General features: G+C 39.6%; 1 protein-coding gene across 1 annotated transcript; it reads right to left on the reverse strand.

Moving 5' to 3' along the window:
• Positions 1-201: 201 nt before the first annotated feature.
• Positions 202-24,841, reverse strand: GANC (glucosidase, alpha; neutral C; the record flags this gene model as incomplete). Its single annotated transcript, XM_010293088.1, has 23 exons — positions 202-311; positions 1,208-1,311; positions 2,857-2,969; positions 3,510-3,623; positions 4,037-4,111; positions 5,110-5,186; positions 6,285-6,349; positions 8,025-8,268; positions 8,767-8,868; positions 9,243-9,339; positions 9,742-9,885; positions 10,764-10,843; positions 11,767-11,893; positions 13,651-13,886; positions 15,111-15,243; positions 16,122-16,302; positions 16,884-16,980; positions 18,363-18,429; positions 19,844-19,892; positions 20,747-20,929; positions 21,458-21,585; positions 23,130-23,238; positions 24,771-24,841. Coding segments are annotated over 23 exons (2,706 nt in total), but the record flags the coding sequence as incomplete, so codon positions are not given.
• Positions 24,842-25,841: the final 1,000 nt, after the last annotated feature.

The following is a 25,841-nucleotide window of genomic DNA, read 5'->3' on the forward strand; positions in this document are numbered from 1 at the left end:
CTATTACTACTTTTGCTGAATAGAAGAGCTATCCAAGTTTAAATTAGTGCTTTAAAAGAAATATTGCAGGAAATGTTAGTTTGGGGGCGTAGGTGGGAAATATGTTCCTTAATTTACTGGATTCAAGTGAACATTTTAAGTCCTCCCAACTTATTTCCCCTCAATCTCTCAATGAATCCTCTGAAGAAGTTCTGTCTTCTTTCAGTTGATGGAAATCTCCCAGTCAGCATTAATACTCAGGGCTAAATTTTCCAGCATCAGCACAGAGGTCTTCATATCATATGTGAAAACCACTTCTTTTTCTTCCCCATCTGAACAGGACAAGAGAGTTTACCATAAGATTTAAGCATAACCCTTCTGAAACACAGTTACACATGACTCCCTCCAGTTTTTAATTCAGACTGTCCCTGACACTGGTGGAAAGGATTGATTAAATAAGAAATAGTAGTCATATCTGCCCAGTATACACATAAGAATGCAGCAAAATTGGAAAAACTGTTTCTTTCTTTCCAGCCTTTCAAACCACGGCACATCAAACTATGGAACTATTCGAGGATTTTTCTGAAAAAGAGAACCCTTGTTTCAGCATAGGTTTTCTTCCGAACACCCTAAAAGTCCCTGAGATTGACAAGTGGAGGTAGAAAGTCCATGTCCATATGACTCACAAAGAGAAGGGACGAGCTTGGTAAGCAGCCAGAAATTATAAGCCCTTTCTGTAGATGCTACTGCCTATCCATATGGGATCCCTCACAACTTTTAGAGATCCCCACATACTCACAAACTTCAGACACTTTTGAATGAGCAAGAGAACAGAAAAATAATCCTGGTTTTGTCTGCAAGTTTCCTGTTCTAGACTAGGCAGGCTTACAGATGAGAGCAAATGGTCCTTCATTTGAAATGCTACCTCTGGTCATATTCTGTGCAGGACAAAGTTATCTGAACTTGATAATTCTTAGCCACTTTTACTGATATATCTATTGCCTTACAAAGCAAGTGTCCTTCAGTTCTGCGTGTAATATTAGTGGTGAGTAGCTGCTGTCTCACTAAATTCTGTCCTTGATATCAAAAAAAGTAGCAAATAAAACCAAAGATGCTCTCTATGCTGTAGCACTTCCTTTCTAGAGCTGTCAGTTTGCTACCGCTAGCAAATGGCAGCAGAGCAACAGTATTTCAAAAAATTGTAGTAAAATAGAATTCAGTTCTTTACCCTTGGAACAGGCTGTCACAAAAGTGGGTTGCTGTCCAAATCCCAGAACTATCACCCGTTCAACCACACATGTAGTGTGGTATTGTCCAGTTTCATCTGTGCAGCTGAAAAATGAAAATAATTTCATATACATTAGTTTCTGTCCATCTGTTGAAGTTCAGCATCATACAGAGAAAGTATTACTTCAGTCTCACCCTGAAAGTTCCCTATACTGCTTTCCTTTCCTCTATTTACCTTTCTCCTGAAACAAGTAAAACCTTCTCCCATTAACAGATAATTTTTCACTGCATTGCAGATTTCACAAAGTTAGAAGACAGAAAGTTTGAGAAGATATTTTGTGGCAAAAAGCATGGCTTTGAATACCAGAGAAGTTCTGGATTTTTGCAAAATGGTACTTAAAACTTCTAAGTAGAAATGTAAAGCTAATTTTAACATTTTTGAAGTAAGATGTTTCATTCCAAGGCATAATTACCTTTCATTTTGTAACTAATTTAATCTTTATTTAAAAACCCTAAAAAAACTCAAATCAAAATGAAATTTTCCTTTCCAGAGTGAACAGAATGTTGTATCATTCATCTCAAAATTACTTTTTTTCAACTTCCAGATTTGCTAGCAATTTAGCAATATTTTTCTTTTCTGTTCTAAGCTTTTCAGATTTCACATCTCAGATAAAGAGATTTGAAGCATACTTTTAACTACATTATCCAAGCTAGTCTACAGTTTTGCTCTGTTAAATTTTGTAGTTTTAGGACCACCTCCTGTGTATTTTTGAACCCTGAAGGAATAAAAAAACCCCTATAAAATCACCATTTGTACACTGCACAGCCCTATGGGCAACATACGTCAACAGTAAAAGTGTCATAATTGACATATTTAGCATTTCTTTCCTTACAAGCAGCTAGGGGTATTTTTGGCTTTTAGGTTGTTTCACTCAACCTTTGCAGATTGTTTCCCCTTGTGCTTCTTTTCAAGTGCTTTTCTTGTATATTTTACTGTGCTAATATATATGGTACATTTTTTTATGACTTTTGGAGACTACAGGTAATGGTGTCTGTTTGTGGTTCCCACATAGAATCACAGAATATCTCAAGTTGGAAGGGATCCATAAGATCATTGAGTCCAACTCCCTTCTCCTTACAGGACTACTTAAAACTAAGTCATATGACTAAGAGTGTCATCCAGATGCTCCTTGAATTCTGACAGGCTTGGTGCCTTGACTGCTTCCCTGGGGAGCCTGTTCCAGTGGCCAACCACCCTTACAGTGAAGAATATCTTAGCAAAATACAATTTAGAAAATACAAACAGTCTAGGTGTTGCCTATTTGCAAATCTCCCAGTTTTTCTTTTGTCTCTCTGATAGGCTTTACTCTTGCTGATGACTTTCTTTGCATTTGAGTAAATCTGTAGAATCTGTAGATTTGACTAGTCTGAAACAATATGAGACACCTCAGTATTTCATGTGTTGCTGCCCTTAGACTTACGCAGAACATTATTTACCACTGCAGTTTTATGGCAGATTCTGCATACTCTGGGATTTCGCTAAGCAACAGATGAGACTAAACCTTCTACATTTGTAAGAAGGCCTCATGAAGTACAAAAGGCATTTCCAATGACAGTGTGTTGGTGGCTTTTGTCCATAATTGCTGTTACCTGGAAGACAGAAAGTTCTTGTGGAAAGTGAATTTCCGATAGAGGAACTGCTTCTTGTGGAGGTACTGAAATGAATGCCCATCATCTAGGTAGAGCTCACCTACTGCACAGGCCTGTGAAACACACCAGATGGAGTACAAATTAACAGCAGCTTCTAGTGCTGGACAATGAAACTAAAAATGTCTCACTATATGTTATACTTCATAGTGAAGGGTGTGTGTTTATTTTCCTTTGGCAACCGCTACCCTTGGAAGGCTCAGAGAGTCCAGCTCTGAGAGCGCTTGAAGACTTAGACATCCTGGATTTGTAAATTGATGTGCGTGCCAGATATCACCTCATTTATTAGAAAAGACAGTTGTGGGAAGTTCTTTCTCTGTGTCCAAGAGGAAGTTTGTGGCCTGCTCATTCTCTGCTCCTTCCTCCAAGGGACTGGAGGAGGGCTGAGAAAGGTCAGAAAAATGTTCTGCCTCTGTTATACTCAGATAGTCTCACTTTTAGGGAACAGTGGGAGTGCCTCTCCAAATAGAAGTGGAAGAGAGCCATTGGGCATACAGCTGCAGATACCATTGTGTTGATCAGACAGGCAGCAAGGACCTGAAAAGGTCAGATAAAGTAAAAGGTAACTGTGTAAAGGGAACGTCATCTCGGAGTACCTCTGTGTCTAGGGCCACGTGGAGTTCATAAGAAATATCTATCATCCATTCAGTGGATTTTCCAGCTGTGGTCTTCAGAGGTATCACAGTGCCCCCCCGCTGGAATACAGGAATCTGCAAAAAACAAAGCCAGGGTAGAAAGGCGCATATACTCTGATCATATAATTTTAACTTGGAACAGGGATAAGTGAAGCTTGCTCTTATCAAAGCTCAGAAATTAACTTTTACCACAAGTACATAAAGAAAGCTATTCAACTGACAATGGGGATAGTAGTAATCTTCTTGCATGTGTACAAGTGAAATACCTTTGCTTGGAGAAGTCACCCTTACATCACCTCACTTTACCACCAGGACACAACAGTGTTCCATCTAACAACAAAGGAGATGGGACTTTTCTTCTCTACAAAAGCTATTTTAGATTACATTCCTGCCAGGAAATTGATTTTGAATGTTGACAGAACAAAAGCCTATTTGTTTTGGGTTTTTTTCCTGCTCAATAGAATTAGTATTTTAAAACAAAAACATACATTCTCCAGTGTCACTGGGATCTTCAGAGTGCCTGGATCTTCCATTCGTTCAAATTTTCTAAAATCATACCAAATCTAGGAAGAATGAAAAAAGAATGAGCATGACATATATGGCAAGAGCTGTCCCCTGTGCAGATGCAGTTACTCTTCTGCTTAACCTTACTGTCACTATTCCTAATAACCTATTTGATGTGCAAGAAATAGCATTTACTTTTTAAATCAAATGGCCTTTCTGGATGGAAAGAATAAATTCTCATTTCTGAAGCACAAAAATGAGCTGACCTTTTCTACAATTTGCATAACATCTTGTACGTTTTAAAGCATCTGGAAGTGCAAAACAATGAAATACCTTTCTTTCTTTTTTTAATCTAGAAATGCTAAGTTCCAGAATAAGCATATTTATATTGAAGTGAAAATTAATAACAAAGTTGCTAATAACAGCTCACAAAAAAGAGCTACATCTGAAACTTCCTATGCACCACACTTGCCAGCAGTTCTAACTGCTTTAAGTGTGCCAGGCAGTCAATTCCCACGGCGATCTTGATAAAAATATTTTTCTTAACTTCTTTGGAGAGCCTAGTCTGTTTTTCTCCTTATATTGAGAAGAGTTCTAAGTGTCCTCAGGTACATTACTGGATTCACAAGGCTCTGCATGGTCTCACACACTCCCCTTTGCTGCTGTTTTTCCTCTCATTCTTCGCTAGAGTCTCAAGCTTTCACTTAGGAACTATTTCCCCCAAATTCCTTCCCTTCCTCTACCTCTCAGCGGCTGCAGCCAACCACTCTGTGTAGCAGTGGATCACAGTGCCATCCTGCGGATAAATAACTTTACTTCAGAGCGGAACTAATCTCTGTACATGCCAAAGCCCTTGCTACACACTTGCCAGGCTACTGACACTTGTATTTCCTTGTTATAATTTTCCCTCCCCACAACTTCCCTCTGATTTCCTTATGACCTTTCTTCAAAGATCCCTTTTCTTCCACATAAAAGTTATGAGATGGGGAGCTGGAAGGCTGCTGTATAAAATAATTCTTTGGGCTAAACAGCTGAACAGCTTCATATTCATCCTTACCTCCTCTGACCCTGGAAACAGAACAGTCACTGCCTTGGCCTCTTGCTCTGTGACTGGATGCACCAGCAAAGCATTTCCTGGAGAAAAACAAACATGGCTGTTGTCCTCAAGGTTGCATCTCATCGGAGCAGCAGCTGTGTGCTCTGGGGTTGTCAGCCTCCCATTGCCATTTTAGGGGCTTGCTTGGGCATGCCATGTGCTTAGCTTCCGTTTCTACTGGAAATAAAGGCATGTGTAGGGAGCTGATGGCTGCTTGCGTCTTGTCCTGTTATGGCCCTGGGATGCAGCTGGCTGCACTGTATACTCACCAGCTTGGCAGCACTTCTGGGTCCCTCATAGCCTAAGAGGTGACTGCCTGTTTGCTCTTTGGTTGAACAAAAAAAATATGCTTTCCTAACTAAAAGAGTGGAAGACAGGAATGTTCTTGTAAAAAAAAAAAAATCTGCTTAAGCTTACTGCATTGTGGATGGTTCTTCTTTACTCCTAAAATAATACATTAATGTATATAGACTATACAGTTTGATAACCTTCTGTCCTCCTTCCTCACTGGTGATGCAAGCTGAACTCCCAGAGTCCTCTGGAATGCTCTGCTTCACCACACTTAGCTTTGCTGCCGTGTCCTGACTACCTTGGTCAGATTTCTTCACAAGAAGTGAATGTCCATGCATTAGTAGGCACTCTTGAGCTCACAGGTACAAAAAAATAATGAAATGCAACATTCCCGTCCCATTCTCTCTTCTCGTATAGGCTGATTGTGCTTTACACAAACACACTTATCTCTTACGCTTGATTTCTGAGAAAATTGACTTTACCAGCCAGACATATCAGAGTAAAAAAAATCAGCTGTGGATGGTAGTTGTTTGCTATTGTCATTTCTGAAGAAGACTGTGGTCGTAGCTCCTACAGTGAACTTTCATGTTTCAGGTAAGAACAAACCATGTTTTTTCAAAGTGACTAGGGAGACTGAACTCAGGTTTTGCACCTCATATGACCCCTATTTTCAAAGTGCTGTTAAAACCGGGTCCCTTAAAGAGGTCTCAAGTTCTTTATTCAGTTACAATATAATTTTTAAAAGTCTTGGGCAGAGTATTCATGTTTTCTTTTCATCATGTGACACTCGATCCCCTCAAAAATACTGAATTCAAATTCCAGAGAATGACAAGACATCTGCTTACCCAGCATGTACTCATTTTCCACACCAAAAGTTTCTATATTCCCTGGAAACTCTACCCAGAGAGGCCTGTAGAAAGATAGATAGTGGATTCAGTTAGTTTCTCCTCTCCTGCCAACCTGTTCAAGGCCTTCTGGCATTTTCAGGCTCCATTTTTCTCCCTCTCTTTACAAGGTACAGCTATCAAGAACTGAAGATAGGGCAAGATTTTCGTCTGTGCCTTAAAGTAGCCCTTTTGAGTCACTGATGAGAGGTCCCATTACAACATAGGTTAAGACACTCCAATATACCTACAGTTTGGCTTCCTGCAGCCTCACTTTCTTCCCTCCTGCCTTCTTCCTTAGAAACTTGCACTACATATACCTTCTTTCTAGCAAAGGAGAGATGGATAAGCCTTTCTGACACAGTCTACCAGCAATGCTGACACCTGATGAGCTTGTTCCTGCAGCACAGTCCTTCCTCTTCTCAGCAGCTCACGAGTGCTTTTATAGCCTGTCTCTTCCTGGTCATGACTGAAAAACCTGCACCAGAAGTTAATTTTCAGTCTTTCTCAAAAAAGGGTAGTGCAATAACCATCTGGTTACAGAAGAGGAGTTTTATATTTAAAGTTTGAGAGATTATGACAATAGTAGCTCATTCAGAGACAGGGTCTGAGTTTCCTTACACGAAAAGCCTGGTTCACCTGCTCACTCACGGACATTCGCTTGTTCACTGTAGCCCTGTTGTTCGTGTGCTCGCTAATGAGACACATTTTCCACTCTGCTTGTCTCAGTGAGAAAAATACCATGCTTCCTCTCTAATTATGTTAAATTTACTGCAGTAGGCACAGAATCGAAGTTTTATTTAATATTTTGGGCAGTGCACATGTCAACATAAGGTTCATTTCAAGAAAGACAGAAACCCAGAGTCAGTGCATACAATAGGGGCATCTATGCTTATACATGTGGAGAGACATGCTCACACTATGTCCATAATGCAAATGATCTTCAAAACTTAAACCACTCAACCCTTTTCAAAGAGACCTTTATGTTTTAAAAACTTAGGAGATGTATTGTATTTACATAACAATAAGCAAAGGTAAATGTGGTGCAAAAGGATGGTTCTAGAGCAACCTCAAAGACACAGCAATGCCAGGGAGATTAATGACAATCATCTCTTCCTGAAAGGATTATTGCATTCAGTTCCATTGAGACACTTTCTCAGAGGTTAGAGAGCAGCAGAACAAAAGTTTATTTTCTAATTTAAATTCTGTTCTAGATTATCAGATTCTCTAATAAAAGAAAAATTATAAGAAATACTGCAGGGATAAATGATCAAATTATCAATATGAAATAAGCTTTTATAACAGTAGCAAATATTTTCATGAGGGGCAAAAAGGCCTTTATGTTTTTAGGTCAGCAATTTCAGAGTCCATTAAGCACTGTTTTAAGTGTGGGCTGGAATACTACATAACAAGGTTTATCATCATGAGAAGTTTGGAGTCCACAGTACTTTAAAGACTGTGCAGTGTTTATTGAATAGTGTGTTCCAGTGTCATTTGGAAAAAAACCCCGAACATATAATTTTCCTCTAAGAACCCTACCAATGCTTGCAGAATGCATGAAAATAGAATTTAGTAAATTCTGTGTTTTTTCTTTTTAATATTTAAACAAGTAATCAGAAAAGTAAGTGATAGTAATTTAACTTCCCTCCTCCAAGTAACTTCCTGAAGATAGTCACTAAACCTCCTGACTTATGCTCTTACCTCATAACCGGTTCAGCCGCTGTGTGTGCCCGATAGAACAGTGTGTATAAATATGGCAGGAGGACGTAGCGTGCTCTAATGGCTTTCCTGATGATCTGGGTGTTCTTCTCCCCAAAGAGCCACGGTTCTCGCCGTTTGCTCTCCATGTTAGAATGACCTCTGAAGAAGGGCTGGTAGGCTCCAGCCTGATACCAGCGAACAAGTAATTCTGGTTCTGGATCTCCAATAAACCCTCCCACATCAGCTAGATATTGCGCAGATAAATAAAAATACACATTTTTGGAAATTATTCTGAAAAATGTGAAGTTCTCCTCTAACAAACATTCCAAGTGTATAAATCCATGCATTTCACAGTGTGCTTGCAGTTCTGCTGTTGGGCAGCTGCTTGTCCAAATAAGAGGGGAGAACTTGTGTAACAAGTTATCCTTTAACAAAAATCTCAAGAGAGCTTTTGAAGGCTGAGCAAGTGCCTTCCCCAGTGACAGAGGACTGTCACAGTGATGCTACAGAACATCACCTGAGGATCGCTGCTCCAGATGGAATGCAAACATTAAGAGTTAGTGGAGAAATAATGGCAAGAGCCAGGGTTTTGGCTTCTGAAACCAGACTAATCTGTGAAACTGCCTGGAAATGCACTGGACTGTTGAGCTTTCCATCATCTGTGTTGAAGTCTATGTTGGGATACAAGCTTGGTGGCACCAGTGATTTATGCATAGTGAGCAACTCCAGCTAAACACCTTACCTCCACAGAATGAAATCCCTGCCATGCTGATGGTGAGAAGCATTGGAATAGATATTTTCAAGTAACCCCACTCTGCCGTGTTGTCTCCAGTCCACACTGCCCCTGGAAATACCCAGTTTCAGCATTACACCGGAAAGTTGGGCATATGCTTCAGCTTATGCTTGCAGTTAAGGAAAGAAGACAAGAATGGTCATGAACTATTGGCGAACTGCTGTTCATTGCAATTTTCTTCCTTTATACATGCATGCTCCTGAAATATGTAATAAAAGCAGGTAGTGGTTTGTCACAGGATACAGGTTGTTATTCTGCTTTTAACTTGTACAGACTTTGCCAGCCTCTCCTGATCTTTTTAATCACTTGCGCTCTTATGAACTCACTCAGTATTTCTAAGATAGTTTCTGTCCTCTCTTAACTACCACACACCAAAATTAACAGAACAAAGCAGCATGGAAGGCATCCAGCTAATCCTTACTTACCATACCTCTGTGATCCAGCGAAGAAAGATCGTGTGAGGACAAATGGTCTCTCTTTTCCTGAAGAACGTCTGATGAGTCCTTCTGCAGTTGCCATTTGCTGAAAATCATTAATATAAAAGTCAGGAAGAGAAATTCTATGATTAGGATATTTGCTACATTGCTTTTTTAGCCCTTCCAAGGCAAGAAAATTAAGAAATCTGTACCCACAATAATACCTATTATTAAAGCAACATTTTCTTACTGGAATATACTTGAACAAAAAAATTATTAATATAGTGTAGTCACAGCCAATGTCACTTACATCGTTATAGTAGAGAGGCACGGATGTTGTCACATTTTCTTGTGACCAATCACAGAGTTTACTTCAAACATAGCAATAGCCAGCACAGTAGAGTTTCAGTCCTTGATGGAGGTTCCAGAATACCTACTACTGTGTAAATTACCACATTAGACATACTCCATGAGAGTAACTGCTGGTTTGTGTTTCCAGATACTCTACCTGGTAGAACCCATAGAGGTTGTGTACTTCCCGATGCTCCCAGTTGTTGTAGTGCACAGCATCTTTCTGCATTGTTAGTTCTGCCCCTTTGAAGACTGAAGGCTCATTCATATCATTCCATACAAAGAGGATATTAGTGGATCCCTATGATACAGGGTTGCAATTAGGACATAACAGAGCCATTGCTGTCACTTAGCATGCTTCTCTCCAGTGGGTGTCAGACCAGTCTGGGGTATGAGTAGAAACAGCGGCAGCAAAGCAAGACATGGTAATTATACTCCTGTGGTCACTTGAAAGCTGCCAGTCATTCATCTCATCTCTCTTTGTTGGCCCTTCTGGTCAGGGTGGCAGCCTACAAGGCCACTTGATTTTTGCAATTCTTACAAAACTCAGTAGGTACCTGCTATTCCTGCCGTCTGGTGAGGCAAAAGAGGCAGGAAAAGGGAAGTATTAGATAGCCAGGAGGAAAAAATCAGAGGCAGCCAGAAGAGGAAAAACTGGAGAAGGAATGGGAAAAGTCTACTATTCATGTCTACTAGGTTCAAGAACTCTACTGCAAAGCAGAACTTCGGGGTAGGGCGAACTAGAGGTATCCACCAGTGTTCACCCAGACACTTTCAGCACTCGGCAGGAGTACTGGAAGGAAGTTCAGGGTGAAGTGACTGTGAGCTATGAGACAGCACACCCACATCACTCCTTGTGTGCTAACACGGTAGTAAAAGCCAGAATTGCAGCAGGTCTGTTAGATTATGGGTTGCTACAATGCCTGCAGTTTGTCCATCCCATGGCTGCAACTAAGTGAGCAGGTTCAATGGTGGCATATGGATTCCAACTTTCTTAGTGTAGACAAGTCCATGGAGAAAATTCTTGTGCGGTACTTCAGCTCATCAAGATATTTTCCTCTACATTATGATAATACAGCTACAAAAGCCACCAACTTGCTTAGCCAGTAGTTTATCTTCTCGCTTTTCCCCACTTTCAGGTTTTCTGGGATATGTAGATCAAAGCAAATAAATACAAACCTTGTATGTTTTGAAGGCAAATTGATCTGTATACCATTTTCGCACTTCAGGATTGGTGAAATCCAGGTAACAAGAGGAACCTGTGGATGTGGGAGTTACCAATTATTTGTCTGATTTGCATTTTGCATGCATTGTCTTTGCACCTAAATACAGAGGCCTAAAGCTAGGATGTTTTCCACCATGGGCAGAAATAACAGGTTGTTCTTGTTTCTGAGACAAAAGCTCAAGAGCAAGTTACAGGTTGACTTGGAACTCAGTACACTCTTGCCATGTTCTGCAGACCAACACACATAGATTCTGGAGGTCTGAAGCTCAGCACCATTTAAGGATGACTGCTAGCAGTTTGAAATATGTTCAGATGTGAACAGGAAGCCAGGGAGAGACATCATTCAAATACACTGGTATTTTGAGCTCAAACAGGGAAGTGTCACTGAGAAGCTGAATAACTACATCCTGCCATGCTACTAGAAGTTGTAATAAGTCCTTGATTTTTCCCATATTCATTCCTTTGCCAGGATTGTGGGCTTTCTGTCTGCAAAGAAGGGGGACAATCTCCTTTGCCTCTCCACAATGAGATCCTCTCATAAAAAATTACATCAAATCACTATATTATGATTGAATCAAAGTCTTCAGTATCAGGGTTCACTTAATTTCATCCAGCCTACATTATCTGTGCTCACTGCAACAGACCAGACTGCATTTCTGTTACCCAAGACAAGTTGGGAAGAGGGATGGCTGTTCTGATCAACAAATCCAACTTTTTTAGGTCTGGGCACTGGGACTATCTGCAGGGCCAACAGATGTAACAGAGGAAGTTGTACATCTGAGGCAATTAGAACACAACTGTACCAAAGAAACCACCAAGTATTTGAAATGATGAATATTTACAAAGAATGCAAGGAATGTAAGAAGTCAGTTCCAGTTCCACGAGTCCCAATTAAACTATTCTGCAAAATTTTTAAAATAAACTGCTTGAAATGTAGAGACAGAGTGTTTTTTTCACCTGGCCAACAGATGCCCTCAAAATCTTGCCCATTTCTGTCTTTCACAAAATATCCCTTGTCTTTTGCCTGCGAATACAGGGTGTATGTGGGATCAGCCTTAATGTGAGGATCTACAATGACGACAAGCTGCCAGGAGAAGAAAATAAAATGCATCATTAGCATCAATTGTACTGAATAAAACAGTAAGAGTTCACTTTTCATAAAAGGCAGATAATGGTTTCACGTCAGGTAAAGAAGGTAGCTGTGTCACTAATTTTAGAAAGCAGTTATCAGTTCTTTTATATACTGTGCTAGACATGTATAATAGCTGAATTTACAAGGAGGGCATGAATTCATGCTCACACCTCCGAAATAAGGGCCAAAACCCATTGTTTCAGTTAAAAGCAAGTACCCCAACCCCTAAAAACACTATCTTTAATTCACTGCTGTATTCTGTGAATGGGAAAATATCTCACTTCCATGTTCATGTCCCCGCTTAAAATCATTTGCTTTAAGACGTTTAAATATATCTTAGTTTGTATAGCATACAACAACAACAGAAGTTTCTAATTTTTTTAAACATCCACATACTGTATTTTGCAGTTGCTTTCAGCTGCCATTAACTGCTGTTGTGGTTTAACCTGGCAGGCAGCCAAACACCGCACAGCTGTTCGCTCACTGCAGTGGGATGGGGGAGAGAATTGCGGGGCAGGGAAGTAAAATTCGTGTGTTGAGATAAAGACAGTTTAATGGGACAGAAAAGGAAGGGAGGATAACAACAACCACCACCACCAATAATAATAGAATACACAAAATAAGTGATGTACAATGCAAGTGCTCACCATCTGCTGACCGATGCCCAGCCAGTTCCTGAGCAGCGGCCCCTGGCCAGCTTTCCACCTAGTTTATATACTGACCATGATGTCATATGGTATGGAATACCCCTTTGGCCAGTTTTGGTCAACTGCCCTGGCTATGCCCCATCCCAGTTTCTTGTGCCCCGACCCCCAGCTTCCTCACTGGCAGGGCAGTATGAAGAGCTGGAAAGGCCCTGACTTAGTGTAAACTCTGCTTAGCAACAACAAAAACATCAGTGTGTTATCATTATCCTCATCCTAAGCCTAAAACACAGCACTATGCCAGCTACTAGGAAGAAAATTAACTCTATCCCGGCCAAAACCAGGATCCTGCCTTGCTGTAAAGCTGAGAAAGTACTATAGCTCCAACTAAGAGTTTATAAAACTTGAATGCTATTGCAACAGTCCCCTGTTCATTGACTTTTGGCAAAGATCAAGCATTAAACAGTTCTACAACTTTTAGATACTAATTGTGTACGTTTTGATATCTCTATAATTCCAAGGAAGATCTTTTAGCTGTAAAAGCAGAAATAAAGACTAACTAAGCTAACAGACTGCACATCATACCAGGACTTCACCAGAAGAAAAAAATAGTTAGTTTATGGTAAGTAATCATATCAACATAAAGGACAAATCTCAGTTAGTATAAGCAGAAAATAAAAAGTATTATCAACACAAACAAAAGCTGATGCAAGGATAGCAACTACCAATGGTGAAAGCTCACATTAAGTAGAAAAATTTTCTACTCCGCCCATCAAGGACAGCACTGGGCTATTCCATCTTCTGTAAGATGGAGCTTCACATGGGTCAAACTTAGCCTGATGGTCAGTGTACAGAATAAACTATTTATGAAATAATAAAACGGCATGAGGAACTGAATTAAGCAAGATGGCTGGTGCACTGGAAGCATCACCAGACTGCAGCACAGTCTAATTTACACTGTTGTAGTTAAACTGTTTCCAGTATCTGAAGAAGTTTGGTTAAAGCTAGATTGGGTAGCTTTACACTACAAAGAAAGATTTTTTTTCTTCCTGCTATATTATTTACCTTGCGTTTTTTCTTCTTGAGATGTTCTTGCATCTTTTGGGGGTTCTGGAATTTCTTTTTGTCCCAAGTAAAATACCTCTTGCCATCTGTGTGCTCTATATCCAGCCATATCACATCATAAGGAATGTCATGTTCATCAAAGCCAGCATCTACTGCCTTGACATCTTGCTCATCCTCATAATTCCAGCGGCACTGATGGTAGCCCAGAGAAAAAAGGGGAGGCAGGGCTTGAGTGCCTAGTAAGAGTACATGAATGAAGATAACACTGTTAATGCCCTTCAGGATTTTATCTAGAGACTCCAGAAAAGTTATCATGATTCATACGTATCTGTCTGGAACTAGGGAATGCTAGCCTAAGTTGAGTCTAGAGCACGTTCTTCATACCAAAGTGACTGAACTCTTGAAAGAGCAAATATTACAACGGGCTCAACAGCCAGAAACAGCAGAGGGTTATAAAGATAATACAAGAGTGAAAAGGAACTTGCTGTTCCATGATGCTGAAGTGTTATTCCAGTAACCAATATAAATTTATTCTTTAATTTTTTCTAATTAATATTAGAAATATTAATGTCTAGAAATATTCTAGATTAGCTTAACTGTCATTAATGCAAACAATTAAAGAGATTTTAATCAGTAGAATGCAATTCCTGTGACTGCTTGAACCTGAGTAAACACACCCACAGGTGCTGCAGTACAAGGAGAACCGTGGAACTGCAATTGTTAGGAATTTTTAAAATCAAAAAACATGGATATATGTATGCATATGGCAAAAGGGACCCAAGTGTGCACTTCTGCTTGGTGAAATTATCTTGCAATCTGGCTACTTTCCTACTGCTGTTTAGCTGAACCACATCCTCTCCATAACATCTGTGCAGCAAACAATCATTGCTAAGACACTAAAGAACTACCAGGAATGTTTCTGTGCTTTCAGTTCTCTTTAGTAGATAAAGAATTTTGCTTTCATAAAAGGTTAGTCCTCTTGCCTCCATTCTTTTAGTCTCCTCCTGAGCCTCTTGCTTCTTTCCTTTCCCGTATCTGCAGGTCATCTCTGCTCCCCTCCCTAACTGGACAGTTACTGATCTTCTTTCTCTACTCTCCAGGATACATTACTCCCTAACTTCAGTCTCTCTCATTATAAGGTGGTCTGTCTTGATGGTGACTGACAGTTCTAGTCCTGTGTCTCCTCTTTTCATCTAAAGGAGCAGTTTCAGAGAGCAGCAACTATGCAGGCTTCTCAATTATGGCCCAGTTTGACCAGCTGCAGATGCTAGGGAAAACAAGGATGAAGGCCTGTCTTCACAAAGCACCAGCCTTTGCTCTACAAACTGCAGTTTGGGAACAACTGGCCTCCTGCACACAATGTGCTAGGTAAATATTAACCCACTTTTGGGTACAGCATGTTCCTCAGAGAATGTCCCAGGTGAATGCGCCATACTGACTCCGATTATGTGAGTTAGTACCTGTCAGTTGTGCAAACTGCTTGAAGATATCAAATGCAGTGGGTCCCATCAGCAATTCTGACATCCAGCGCACATCAGTTAGGGGCACTGCCCTCTGCTTAGCAGTCTCTGCAGCAGATCCGAGTGACATGTGCTTTGAAGGAAACCAAGGTAAAACTGAGTCTCTCTATCAAACTTTTGTTCGATGAAGGAGCAAAGGTGGAAAGCCACAAAACTCCCTAACACATACCTGACAGGTATTAACAATACACACCGAATGTTTCTTACATATCCTTCACAAATCCTTTACCTTGCATACTGCTTATACAAAATACAGAGTAATAGTTAATGTGGAAAAATCGGTAATAAGGGGCAAAGTAATTAAAGCTTTTCTGTAATTAAAGACTATGCATTTTCTGCAGGATCTTTGAGTAATACCTATAACTATACCATGAGTAATAAAGAAAATTATTAATTTTAACCATGTAATGAAGTGCTGGAATAAAGCAAGATTTTTTTTTCACTGGTTTTATTTTAACAGAATTTATATGTATGTGTTTCAGGAGTTGAGCGAGTTCATTTCCTGAACATTTTATGTTTTTTGAAGTTCAGTTACAGTCCACAGAAGAATGATATGCAGAAATGTGTGGCAATTCCAAGAATTTAAAACCTCAGAAAAATTCCTTAAATCCAAGAGATCATCAACATTTTTTGTCCACCCTTTTTTCTGCCAGCTACATCCATCTGTGTAGATTTTTTCTGCTCCAACATTACCTATTTCCTCTCTGCCTTCTCCTGTAGACCTGTTAAGATACAAATTCTGTAATTTGACTCTTGAAAGGAGTCATCTCCTTGCTCTTTTCAGTGGTTTAATACAACAAATTTAGCAGTAGGGAGGACAGGAGGAAGAGACTGACAATTCTTCATTGGGGAGCAAAAGATAAATCTCCAATAATGTTGTCATGTTCCTGTTGGCCCTGCCCTGGAGTGTTTTCTTTCATTATTAAATTCTGGGGAACGTGAGCAACTTACCTCAGCTACTGCCTTTGTATTAATATCCACCAGCGTTTCTGAAGAGTTCAGCCAGAAGATCCCTGAAGTTCTGTTAGGCTTGTGTGCTAAGAGAAGGGGCACTGAACCATAAATGCCTATTTTGTCATGTATCTTGTGGCCGAAGATATCCAAATTATAAAGCTGGTAGGCATCACCATCACTAGGACAGACAGATATGTTTGCTATATATAAGTGTCCTGCACCAGGCCAATTTTAACTCTATTGCCATCCTACTAAACTCAGTGAAGACTCAGTGAACGCTCTGTACTATGGTCTTTTGTTTAGCATTCAGAGCTGAAATGTGGACAGCCTAGATTACTGCTTCTTTGCTTTGGTCATAGCTATCTGAATCAAACAACACTTTTGCTGCCAGTGAGACTACTGCTCATTTACTCTCAGTCCTAAAATATGAATTCTGAACTCTCTCATACTCCCATGGAGTTGCTCTTTTAAGAGTTCTGCTTAAACATGACCTATCTTGCAATTCTGAAAAAAAACGCATGGAAAATTGAGAGAGAACATAAGGGGTCATTCATGAAATTGCAGAGTGGAAAGGCAAAGCTGAACAACTTACTCCATGTGGGCAGGGGCTATGATTCAGCTTGCTGTAACATTAAACTAAAATATACACTATATAATATACATATCTCAAGCTGTTGTCTGCATTAAATTATTAAGACAATGTTATAGGTCTCCTTTACAAAAATGATACTGCTTTCACTAGCAACCTGCCACCCTTACCTGGTGTTTTTGAGAAGAAGCGCTTCTGTGTGTTGTGGTATTCCATAAACATGGTCAAATCCATGTAAAGAGAAGTCCACACCTACAGAACTAGGACCTGTGGGAATAACATTAAAGGAGAGTTCTATTCTTAGGCTTAGCTGAAAGCAAAAGAGCACAGCACTCTAACCAAAAAAAAGCATTAAAAAGCAGGTTTTAATAATTAGCTCTTTCATATGTGTTTTCAGTTTCACTTTCATTATTACTTATGTACTATAGAGTTAACATTTTAAACAAATTTTATTGTATTTATTCTGATTTTGATCTGTTTAAGAAGATAAAATGAATCACTTCAATAGAAAAAAAATACATGTAATAGCGGGCCACTTCTTTTTCTGTAATGCAACTGCTTAAAATTATCTCCTGTTTCTATGCCAGTACCTACAAGACAAACTTTGCAGCATAGTGGTACAGCACAGTGGACTTTAGAGTCAGAGTTGCCTGTTTTCTTACTGCTCTTTTCTTCAGCCTCAGCTGGGGGAGTAGCATGCACAAGAGCCTCTGCCAGTGATATCATCTTGTCTCATTATTGAATCCAGAGCAACTTTTGGCAGGTGACCAGAAATCCTGTAGACTGACAAGCAGTGGCTTCAGGATCAGAACCTGACCATATGGACTTTAGTCCTCCAACACAGAGAAACAGAAAAAAACATAACGCTGGCCTAACATATCAGATACAGCATGAACAAGGGCAACAGCTTCCTGCCCCTCTTGTCTTGACTGTGAACTGAAGAAGCCCCTGTCACCAAAAGGAAGCTCTTTCAGACTTCCCTCTCCCTACTGCAGCTGCTGAGTAGTGCTGGTTGCTATAAAAGCGTGCGTGATAGTGGTAATGGACAAAGCTAACCAAGTCAATTAATGCAGAATACAACTGGAAAGACAGCAGATGGTCATAAATTTTGGTAATTAATAATTCAAATTGTATTTGAGCTACTGACCTACAGGTTTCTATAACCTACGTATCCCTTAAGATTGCTCAGTCTTTCCTTTTGTAGTCCCCCACTTAAAAAGAGTTTTTCTGTGACAATTTTTAATGCCTAGATATTGTGATTTCTGATATGTCGTGAGAATAAACTACAAGTGAAATCACTGTAACGTGCTGATACTGAAAGAGAAAAAAAAGGAAAATAAAAAGGAAATAAGGCATTATATAATAGCCAGACAGCAGATAGGGTTATGCTGTGTCAGAAATGGTACACAGTGAGCTGATGAAATGGGTCACATTTAATGTGTTCCCGCCGAACAGAAATCTAATGAGTATTTCCAGTACTTTTGTCAAATTTATTACCCACCACTGATATCTGATAGGCAAGTTAAAAGGAGGAGTGAGTGACACACTGATAAACATTAAATAGCTAAACAGAAAGCAGACAGAAATATGAATGAACACAGGTATATACAAAGCAGTAAAGCTGTTTTCAGAGTGACAGTGAGACTTACCATGAGCTTTGATGTCTATGAAGCTGCCAAATTTCTCTTGCCAGAGACCTAGATCCTCTTGTTTCTCCTGCAGAAACAGAAATAGCTAAGCCTAGCAAATGCAACTGCTCACACAATGTATTTCTAAGAAAAATATATTTATTAACATGAGATTTATATATTGTTAACTATTTTTTTTACCAAATATGATCAATATAAATACATACAAACCACAGTTCAGATCTTGCTGCAGGAATTTACACTGAAGAACTCGTGTGCTAGTGGAGCACACATGTACTCTGCTACAGCATAAAATTAATACTCGAGGTCTTGGATAGAATCACAGAATGATGGAAGACCTCAGGTTGGAAGGGACCTCAGAAGATCATCTGGTCCTACCTTTCGTGGGAAAGGGAGCCTAGATGAGGTTACCTAGCACCCTGCTCAATTGCATCTTGAACACCTTCAGTGATGGGGACTCTACCATGTCCCTAGGGAGGTTGTTCCAGCGAATGATTGTTGTCATTGTAAAAAATGTCTTTCTTCTGGATGTTGAACATAATTATGAAATGTAAAGATTGCACAGATGGAGCCAAACAGGAAAACCTACACAAACAGGAACCAACCCACTCCCCTGGACAGTAAGGGTTACACAACAAAAAAACTCTCAAGACTCTGTGGAGTCTTCTGTGCGTAACTTATACTTTTAGCCTCCCTTAAAACTTTCAGTCTTGTGCCCTGCCATTCATTGTCCTAGAATTTCCACTTTTTGCAATGTCTTTCCTGATTTTCTCTTCTACATTCATCCCAGAATATGCAGATGTGGCCTCTTGCAGCTGTGTGATTCCCCCAAATCAAGCACAAAGCCAGAGTTCAGACACCAGTACGCTGAAGGCAACATATCTCCTGCCATTCGTAACAAGATCATGGAGTAAGCAGCCATCTGCTCTACAGTTGGCTGAAATTATATCATGGACATAACTCAGCCACCTGAGAAAACTGGCATGTGCCTTTATGCACTGCCAGGACCTGGTCATTTTTCAGAGACAATCTCACTTCTGTATTAAACATGAATGTATGTGGAGGCCTATTTTTGGACTGTTATAAAACAAGTCTCATTCTTTTCAAATTCTCTTTGCAATTAACAAGGAATTTGAATATGACCAAATATCACCACAAAACTCCCTTTTACACATCTACTCCAAATCAAATGAGAGAACAAAAGAGAAAGAAATTCTAAATAAAAAGACCACAGAAAAAACATGTCTAAGCGAGATCTACCAGACTGATGCCTTCTACAGCCCTGGTAAAACACACGAAACCTTATTCAACTACGAATTGGCAAAATATCTCAATATGAAATACCAGGTCCCTTTTGAATTTCACTGGAAAGTGGTTAGACTATGTTTAGTACCAGAAGGAATAACGAACATGTGATTCTAACTAATCAATTCTCTCTTCTACAAAATATTCATGCTGGAATTGGAGTAAGCACGGGGTACCTTATAGAAATCACTTGCTGCTTCCTTCCTGTCTTCTGCTGTAGGTTTTCTAGTGAAACCAAATACATAGAAACAATCAGTTTATTGTTAATGTAAGGAAAGAATTAATCTAGCATTATGATTGCCTTATACATCATGTAAGAGTTTTGGTGCTGGACTATTCTGAAAATTGATGTCAAGTTGACAGCTCCAACTGGCAAATAATTTTAATATTCAATGTCTTAAAATAACCTTCACTCCATATTTGAGTTAGGTTGACTCCTTGGCCTTTCACATCTATTTCTATCTGTGCCAGTGTTTTACCTTCCCAGAAGATTCTTACTTCTTTGTTATTCTCTCTTAAGGGCTCTCTGTTAACTACAATTTTTGAAATAATGCTCTCTAGGTGAGATGTTTGTTGTGCTCTTTTCCTAGTCATGACATGTCCTGCACTGTGGTTTCTCACCCTTTCAGCACTTTGCAGTGGGATTGACCTGTAAAATCTTGCAGCTATATGGCATATTGTAAGCTGAACAAAACTTACTTCAAGAGCTTATACAGTGAACAAAATTTACCTAAAGAGTAAGTTTAGTCATAAAAGGTGATGAAACTGACCACCTTATCATACTGCCACCACTCATTCCCAAGAAAGACAAGGATGCTTAGTGTTTTACAGAATTGGCCATTGAATGAGGTTAGCATTTTGCACATGGCTGCTGCAAGGGATTAGAACAGTCTGCAGTTAATTAATCTAGAATTTCTTTGTTAAAACTTCACCATTGTACTTACTGGTATGAAGTAAAAGAGAAGACAGATTTCAATGCATAAGAGCTTCTATCACAGAAATTGCAATTCCATAGAATTGTTTATCTTCAGTTACAGCACAATCAGTACATACCACAATGTGATAGACAGATACTGTACCTATCATTGGGGGGTGGTTGTAGGTGCTCAAAATATAACAACCCATTGGAATTCATGCTCAGAACAGTCTCACCCTTGGACTGTAGCTCAATGTGGAAGGGGTTTGCTGTGACTTGAAGTTTGTAGTCCTCATTAGCACTTGACAGCACCAAAAAACCTGCCTCCTTCTGGGATATAAATAGTCTGGCAAATGAAAAGCAACAACAGCTTTACATCAATCAGCAGCATGTGAAATCCACTTGTAACTAAATAACTATTTGAAACAGAAGATGGGCTGAGAATATCCACACACATTATAAAAACCCCAAGGCTAATGTTGAGGCAAAGAACCCCAGAAATACATGCTGTGTTCAGGCTTCACTGCACAGTGCAACAGGTGGTTACAGAAGTGCCATGAAAACTATTCAGAGTTTGCATACCAGCTAATGCCTTAGGTAAAAATGATGTATCATTAAAGTAAGCTGTTTTCTGATTGGGTCAAACTGCCTCAAGTTTCTTATGCATATAACAAAACTTTCTCCTATGTATTTAATGTGAATTTTTGAAAGTAAATTAACCACATGCATTTTCTTTTATCTTCCTGTAACAACTTTGTATTGTAGAGAGACTACTACATCTGTAGTGTAGTGCAAATGAGGGAGAAGGGAAAACATTCTTGCAAGTGAAGCTGTGTAAGTTACTCAGGTGCTAAATCATCTTCCCATCACCTACCTCTGGGTGGTAGGTTCCTTTATAAGAACATCAGGAACTTTGTATCTTGCTCTGAGAGGAGCTGCTTCGTCAATTTTAAGCCTGAAAATATTGCCTTCTATTTTGCAAATTTCTACTTGTAGAAGAACCTGGGAGCAAACAAACAGATAAACTGGTAGTGATAACAAATACCAAATTACTTTTAAACTCAACATCACCAAACACTTACTGTCTGGAAAAAAATGTCCCTGCTTTCTGACTTAATGATCTTTAGCACTGCTGAGCAACAATCATCATCCACCTGAATTTACACCAGCTAATGCTACTTCTCCCCTTTGAAGAAGCAACTCTTTTTAAGTGGACTCTCTATCTTCAAGTCTCCCATGGCTAGCATTTTGCAGCTTTCCACACAAGCAGCATGGAAAACAGGGGTAGTATACGTTAATCTTAATCTCAAAGTTTGGACAATTTCACTACTGTGCTGTCAATGTAAGAGTGGGATACTACTGAGATGTGGGCTTTTTGCAAAAACATAGTGGCCTGTGTTCACTGGTATTCACAGTGGTGCTGACACTGATAACTGTGTCAGAACGACACCTAAAGAAAATGCATAATACTGCCCTGTGCACTGTAACTTATTTTACAGTTCAGGGAACCAGGAAGTCACTCTGTTCTAGCTCATACAAAATGAATCATTTTTCTTCCATGGAGGATTGCTACACCACAGGTCAGGTTTTTTTCTGTTTTTTCCTTTCTTAATTTCTCCTCCCATGAGACACAAAACTGGCTGAAGTATTTTGGCCTGATTATCTTTTCCATCTACCTGGAAGCCAGTCAGACCTGCTTTCTTCAAAGGCATGAAAGAATGAGAAAGGGAGAGCAAGCAAGAGAGAAAAGATTAATTTGGAGTTCCAGATCCTGCTTCCTCAAAAATATTTTACATTATGCCATCTTTTTATAAACCCCTGAATAGTCTAGGAAGCCACAGAGCCTTCAGTCTTTCATCTACCATAAAATCTAGACCAAAAATGGGCTCCTTTTTCTGTGCTGGCTGCAAAGAAGGTTAGGATTAACAAGAGAGGCAGAAAATACATTTATGCAGAATATCTACACAGTATGATGCTTAGAGCATGGAAGAGAGCTGTAGTTCTAAACTCCCATAATCTGAAGATAGGTTAGGTTGCCTGTTCCCTGAGTGAATGTGCTACCTGCTACACTGTTAAATTAGTGAAATAGAAGACAACCCTCTCCCTGGCTGTCTTCTTAAATGTGAAGATGACTTCTTTTTCCCAATAAACTGCCTTTGAGCAAACACAGGACTACAAAGGTATGGTTAGGAGGTGCTGGAACATAGGTCTTCTTATTCCATTACAGAAAAAGAATTTATTATTTTGGAATAGTGGAGAAAACTCTGAATTAAAAACATTTTTTTCATCTAAAAAGAGTTCTATTCAGATTTTTCATAAAGTTGTTAAAGATTCTTTTTAAGTTCCTTAAAATATCTGTTCTCCTTGCACAGCCTCAAGTTGTCAAATAAATACTGACCAGTGAGGGCATCTTTAGGCTGATACTTTGCATCTTATCTTAAATATCTATCACTGAAGAATCTCAAAACCTGCAAATATTATCAGACTTGTTGATAATATTCACCTCTCTCTCTGTAAGCACCCTTTTATGCTAGGTGGGATCTCACCTTATTCTCCTCATGAATAATTTGGAATTTGACATTCTCATCACTTAACATGACTGAATCCAACAGTGCTCGATACAAGGATTTTCCAGGATGTAGACGTTTCTGACGCCTGTCAAGACAGAACATTATTTATCTCCCTAATTGATGTGGCTTATATTACACAATAATATTGTTAGAAATGTTTATTTAATAATTTTGTCTTTAATTTTTTCAACTACAATTCTTATCAGCACTTCAAGTCAAGCAGGAAAAGAAAGAATATAGTTCTGAGCACACATACACGTTTGAGATGTTAGAGGGGCTTGGTCACCCATCACCACCATATAGGTTTTTTTTTTAAAAAACTTTAGTAGTCTTAATTCAAGTGTCCGAGCTAAATTCTCAGTTTTCTAGTCACACTCTTCTTCTTTCCATGGCCCCAGAAATTTCAGATGAAAAATCTATTTTTCATTTTCTGTCATATACCCCTGCTTGGTCTGCTACGCCGCTCCCCCCCGCCCTCCCCCCCCACCCCGTGAACAGCTTCTACATTCTGTGGTGATGAAGCAGTGTATGTTTGTAATTTGTAACCTCCAGAATACACACTGAGGAAATTGTTTTTCAACAAGCCTGCTGAATACAGAGTTTTGACTACACCTTTTGGCCCTGATGATGGTTTTAGGACAGAGGCCCTGGAATAGAGGCTCTTTCAGCTGTTTGTAGAATGCTCCTTGCTGAACCCAGGTTTTATGAACTATTTGAAGATAAGTGTCTTGGAGGCTACCTTAGAGGGAAACTTCATTAGTAAACTGACTTTGTTTCCTTGCAAACAGATATTGCACAAATGTGAGCAATCAGATAAAGTATTTCTTTTAAAAGCATAGCAAAGACAGAATCTGACGCTTGCCAAAGTGTGGCAACCTCCTGCTGAGAAATTAGAGAAGTTAAAATGGTGAAAGGCTAGAAAGGGTTGGTGTGAAAAGAGGATGGAGTCCTGCTCACACTGGCAAGCTGTTATTTGGGGTTTTCTGAACATAATTTCCTGCAAAACAGAAATTAATATCTGAAACTGTAACCCAGTACATCAGTGACTAATTGGTCTAACACTGGGCAATCACCCCTTTCACCCAGGCAGCACTGGATAGAAGGAGGAAGGATGGGCGGAAAAAAAGCTGGAGGAGAGGTATCTCAGTTAGAAATACAATAAGAAGGATCCACTAGCTTATAATTAGCTTTAAGAGACTAATGAGTTAGAATTTAGATTTGATACTGAATTCTGGCCAAGGTACTTGTTCAACAGGACTGTAATAATTTATGTTATTGTCACAGAATAATGGTTGCTATTGAGAATTCCGTTGTTTTGAACTACATATATTCAATACCCATGTCAAGAAAAACAACCGGTGCCTGAGTGTAGTTAAAACATTGCTGGGGCTTTGTCAGATGAGAAGACTGACTCTTTTGAATTTTAACAGAAGAGGTTTTATATGTAAGATTCCACCTTTTAAAATATGCTGACAGGTGAGTGGAACGCTCACTTTGAAAGATAAACCCTGAACGTAGCAGACTTGCTGTGATTAAAAACCAATGTGTAACTACTTCCTGTATCTTTTAATATCACTAGTTTTTTAAAAAACCTTACACTACCATTCTTCTCTTTACCTGTAAAAAGCAATCTGATTGCATTCCTTAAAGGTGCTTTTGTCCACAGCCTCATCTTGGACACTAGAAAGAGCAGATAGAGAAAATGTTTAAATGTGTTCACCAAACACCTGCTGAATGATCAGATGATGGGGGTCCTCCTCAAGAGATGTAAGGATTAAAGAGAGTGCAGACAACTGTGGTGACATAAAATGTGCTGGACTTTGAACCACTGTGTTTGGATATGGGAAGAATTTCTTACACATTCAGTTCCATGCTAAGCCCTTTCCTTTTAAACTTTGATAATTGAATCTGTGACTAACAGAGCTGAATTTCAGCATGAGTGAATTCTTGGGGCTTTGCATTTTGAAGCCAGATCTCTCTCTGCAGTTCTTGCAGTCAAGTATTATGTTCCAGTAATAAGAATGGAGACAGAGGCAGGATTGGCAGGAAAGGAGAAACCCTGCACCCTTCCACCCTTTTCTTCTACCTGCAGTGGGACTGATGAGGGAGGGAGGCTTCTGATGGCCCTGCTGACAGCTCTGTGGTATCTCTAGGCTTGAGGTAACTTTTATGTCTATCAGATAACAGCAAATTTGTGGCTTGCCTGAAAAAATGGACTGCTAGTAGTGTCCATCATCAAAATACTTCCCGTAACATGCCAAGGTCAGACACACATGGAAGAGAATAAGGTATTATTACTGGCAGACAAAGAGCTGATGCTTACAAAATACTTATTGATCATATACATGCAACATATATAATCCAGGTGGCATCCATGAGGACTCGGTCACAAGTATTGTGAACTAAATATTAATAGACCTGGATTATTATTAGAGTCCTCACAGTAGCCATATATTTAGGCAATTTAATCCTTCTCATTTTTGCCCCTGAAGATACCCACGTACTTTTGGGTTTTTGCACCAAGTCTGTGGGACGATGTTGCCACATTTACCACCCTGCACCCGAACTAACCGGCGCGTCGTGAAACCTGCTCTCTGCCCTCCCCGCGGCCAGGTATGCGGGAAGGTTTTGCCCTGGGAGGGGCAGCGGGGATAGCACCGCCTCGGCCCCCGGCCGGCTCTGGGCCCT

This window comes from Phaethon lepturus, unplaced genomic scaffold (assembly GCF_000687285.1).
Source record: "Phaethon lepturus isolate BGI_N335 unplaced genomic scaffold, ASM68728v1 scaffold15468, whole genome shotgun sequence".
Taxonomy (NCBI): Eukaryota; Metazoa; Chordata; class Aves; order Phaethontiformes; family Phaethontidae; genus Phaethon; species Phaethon lepturus.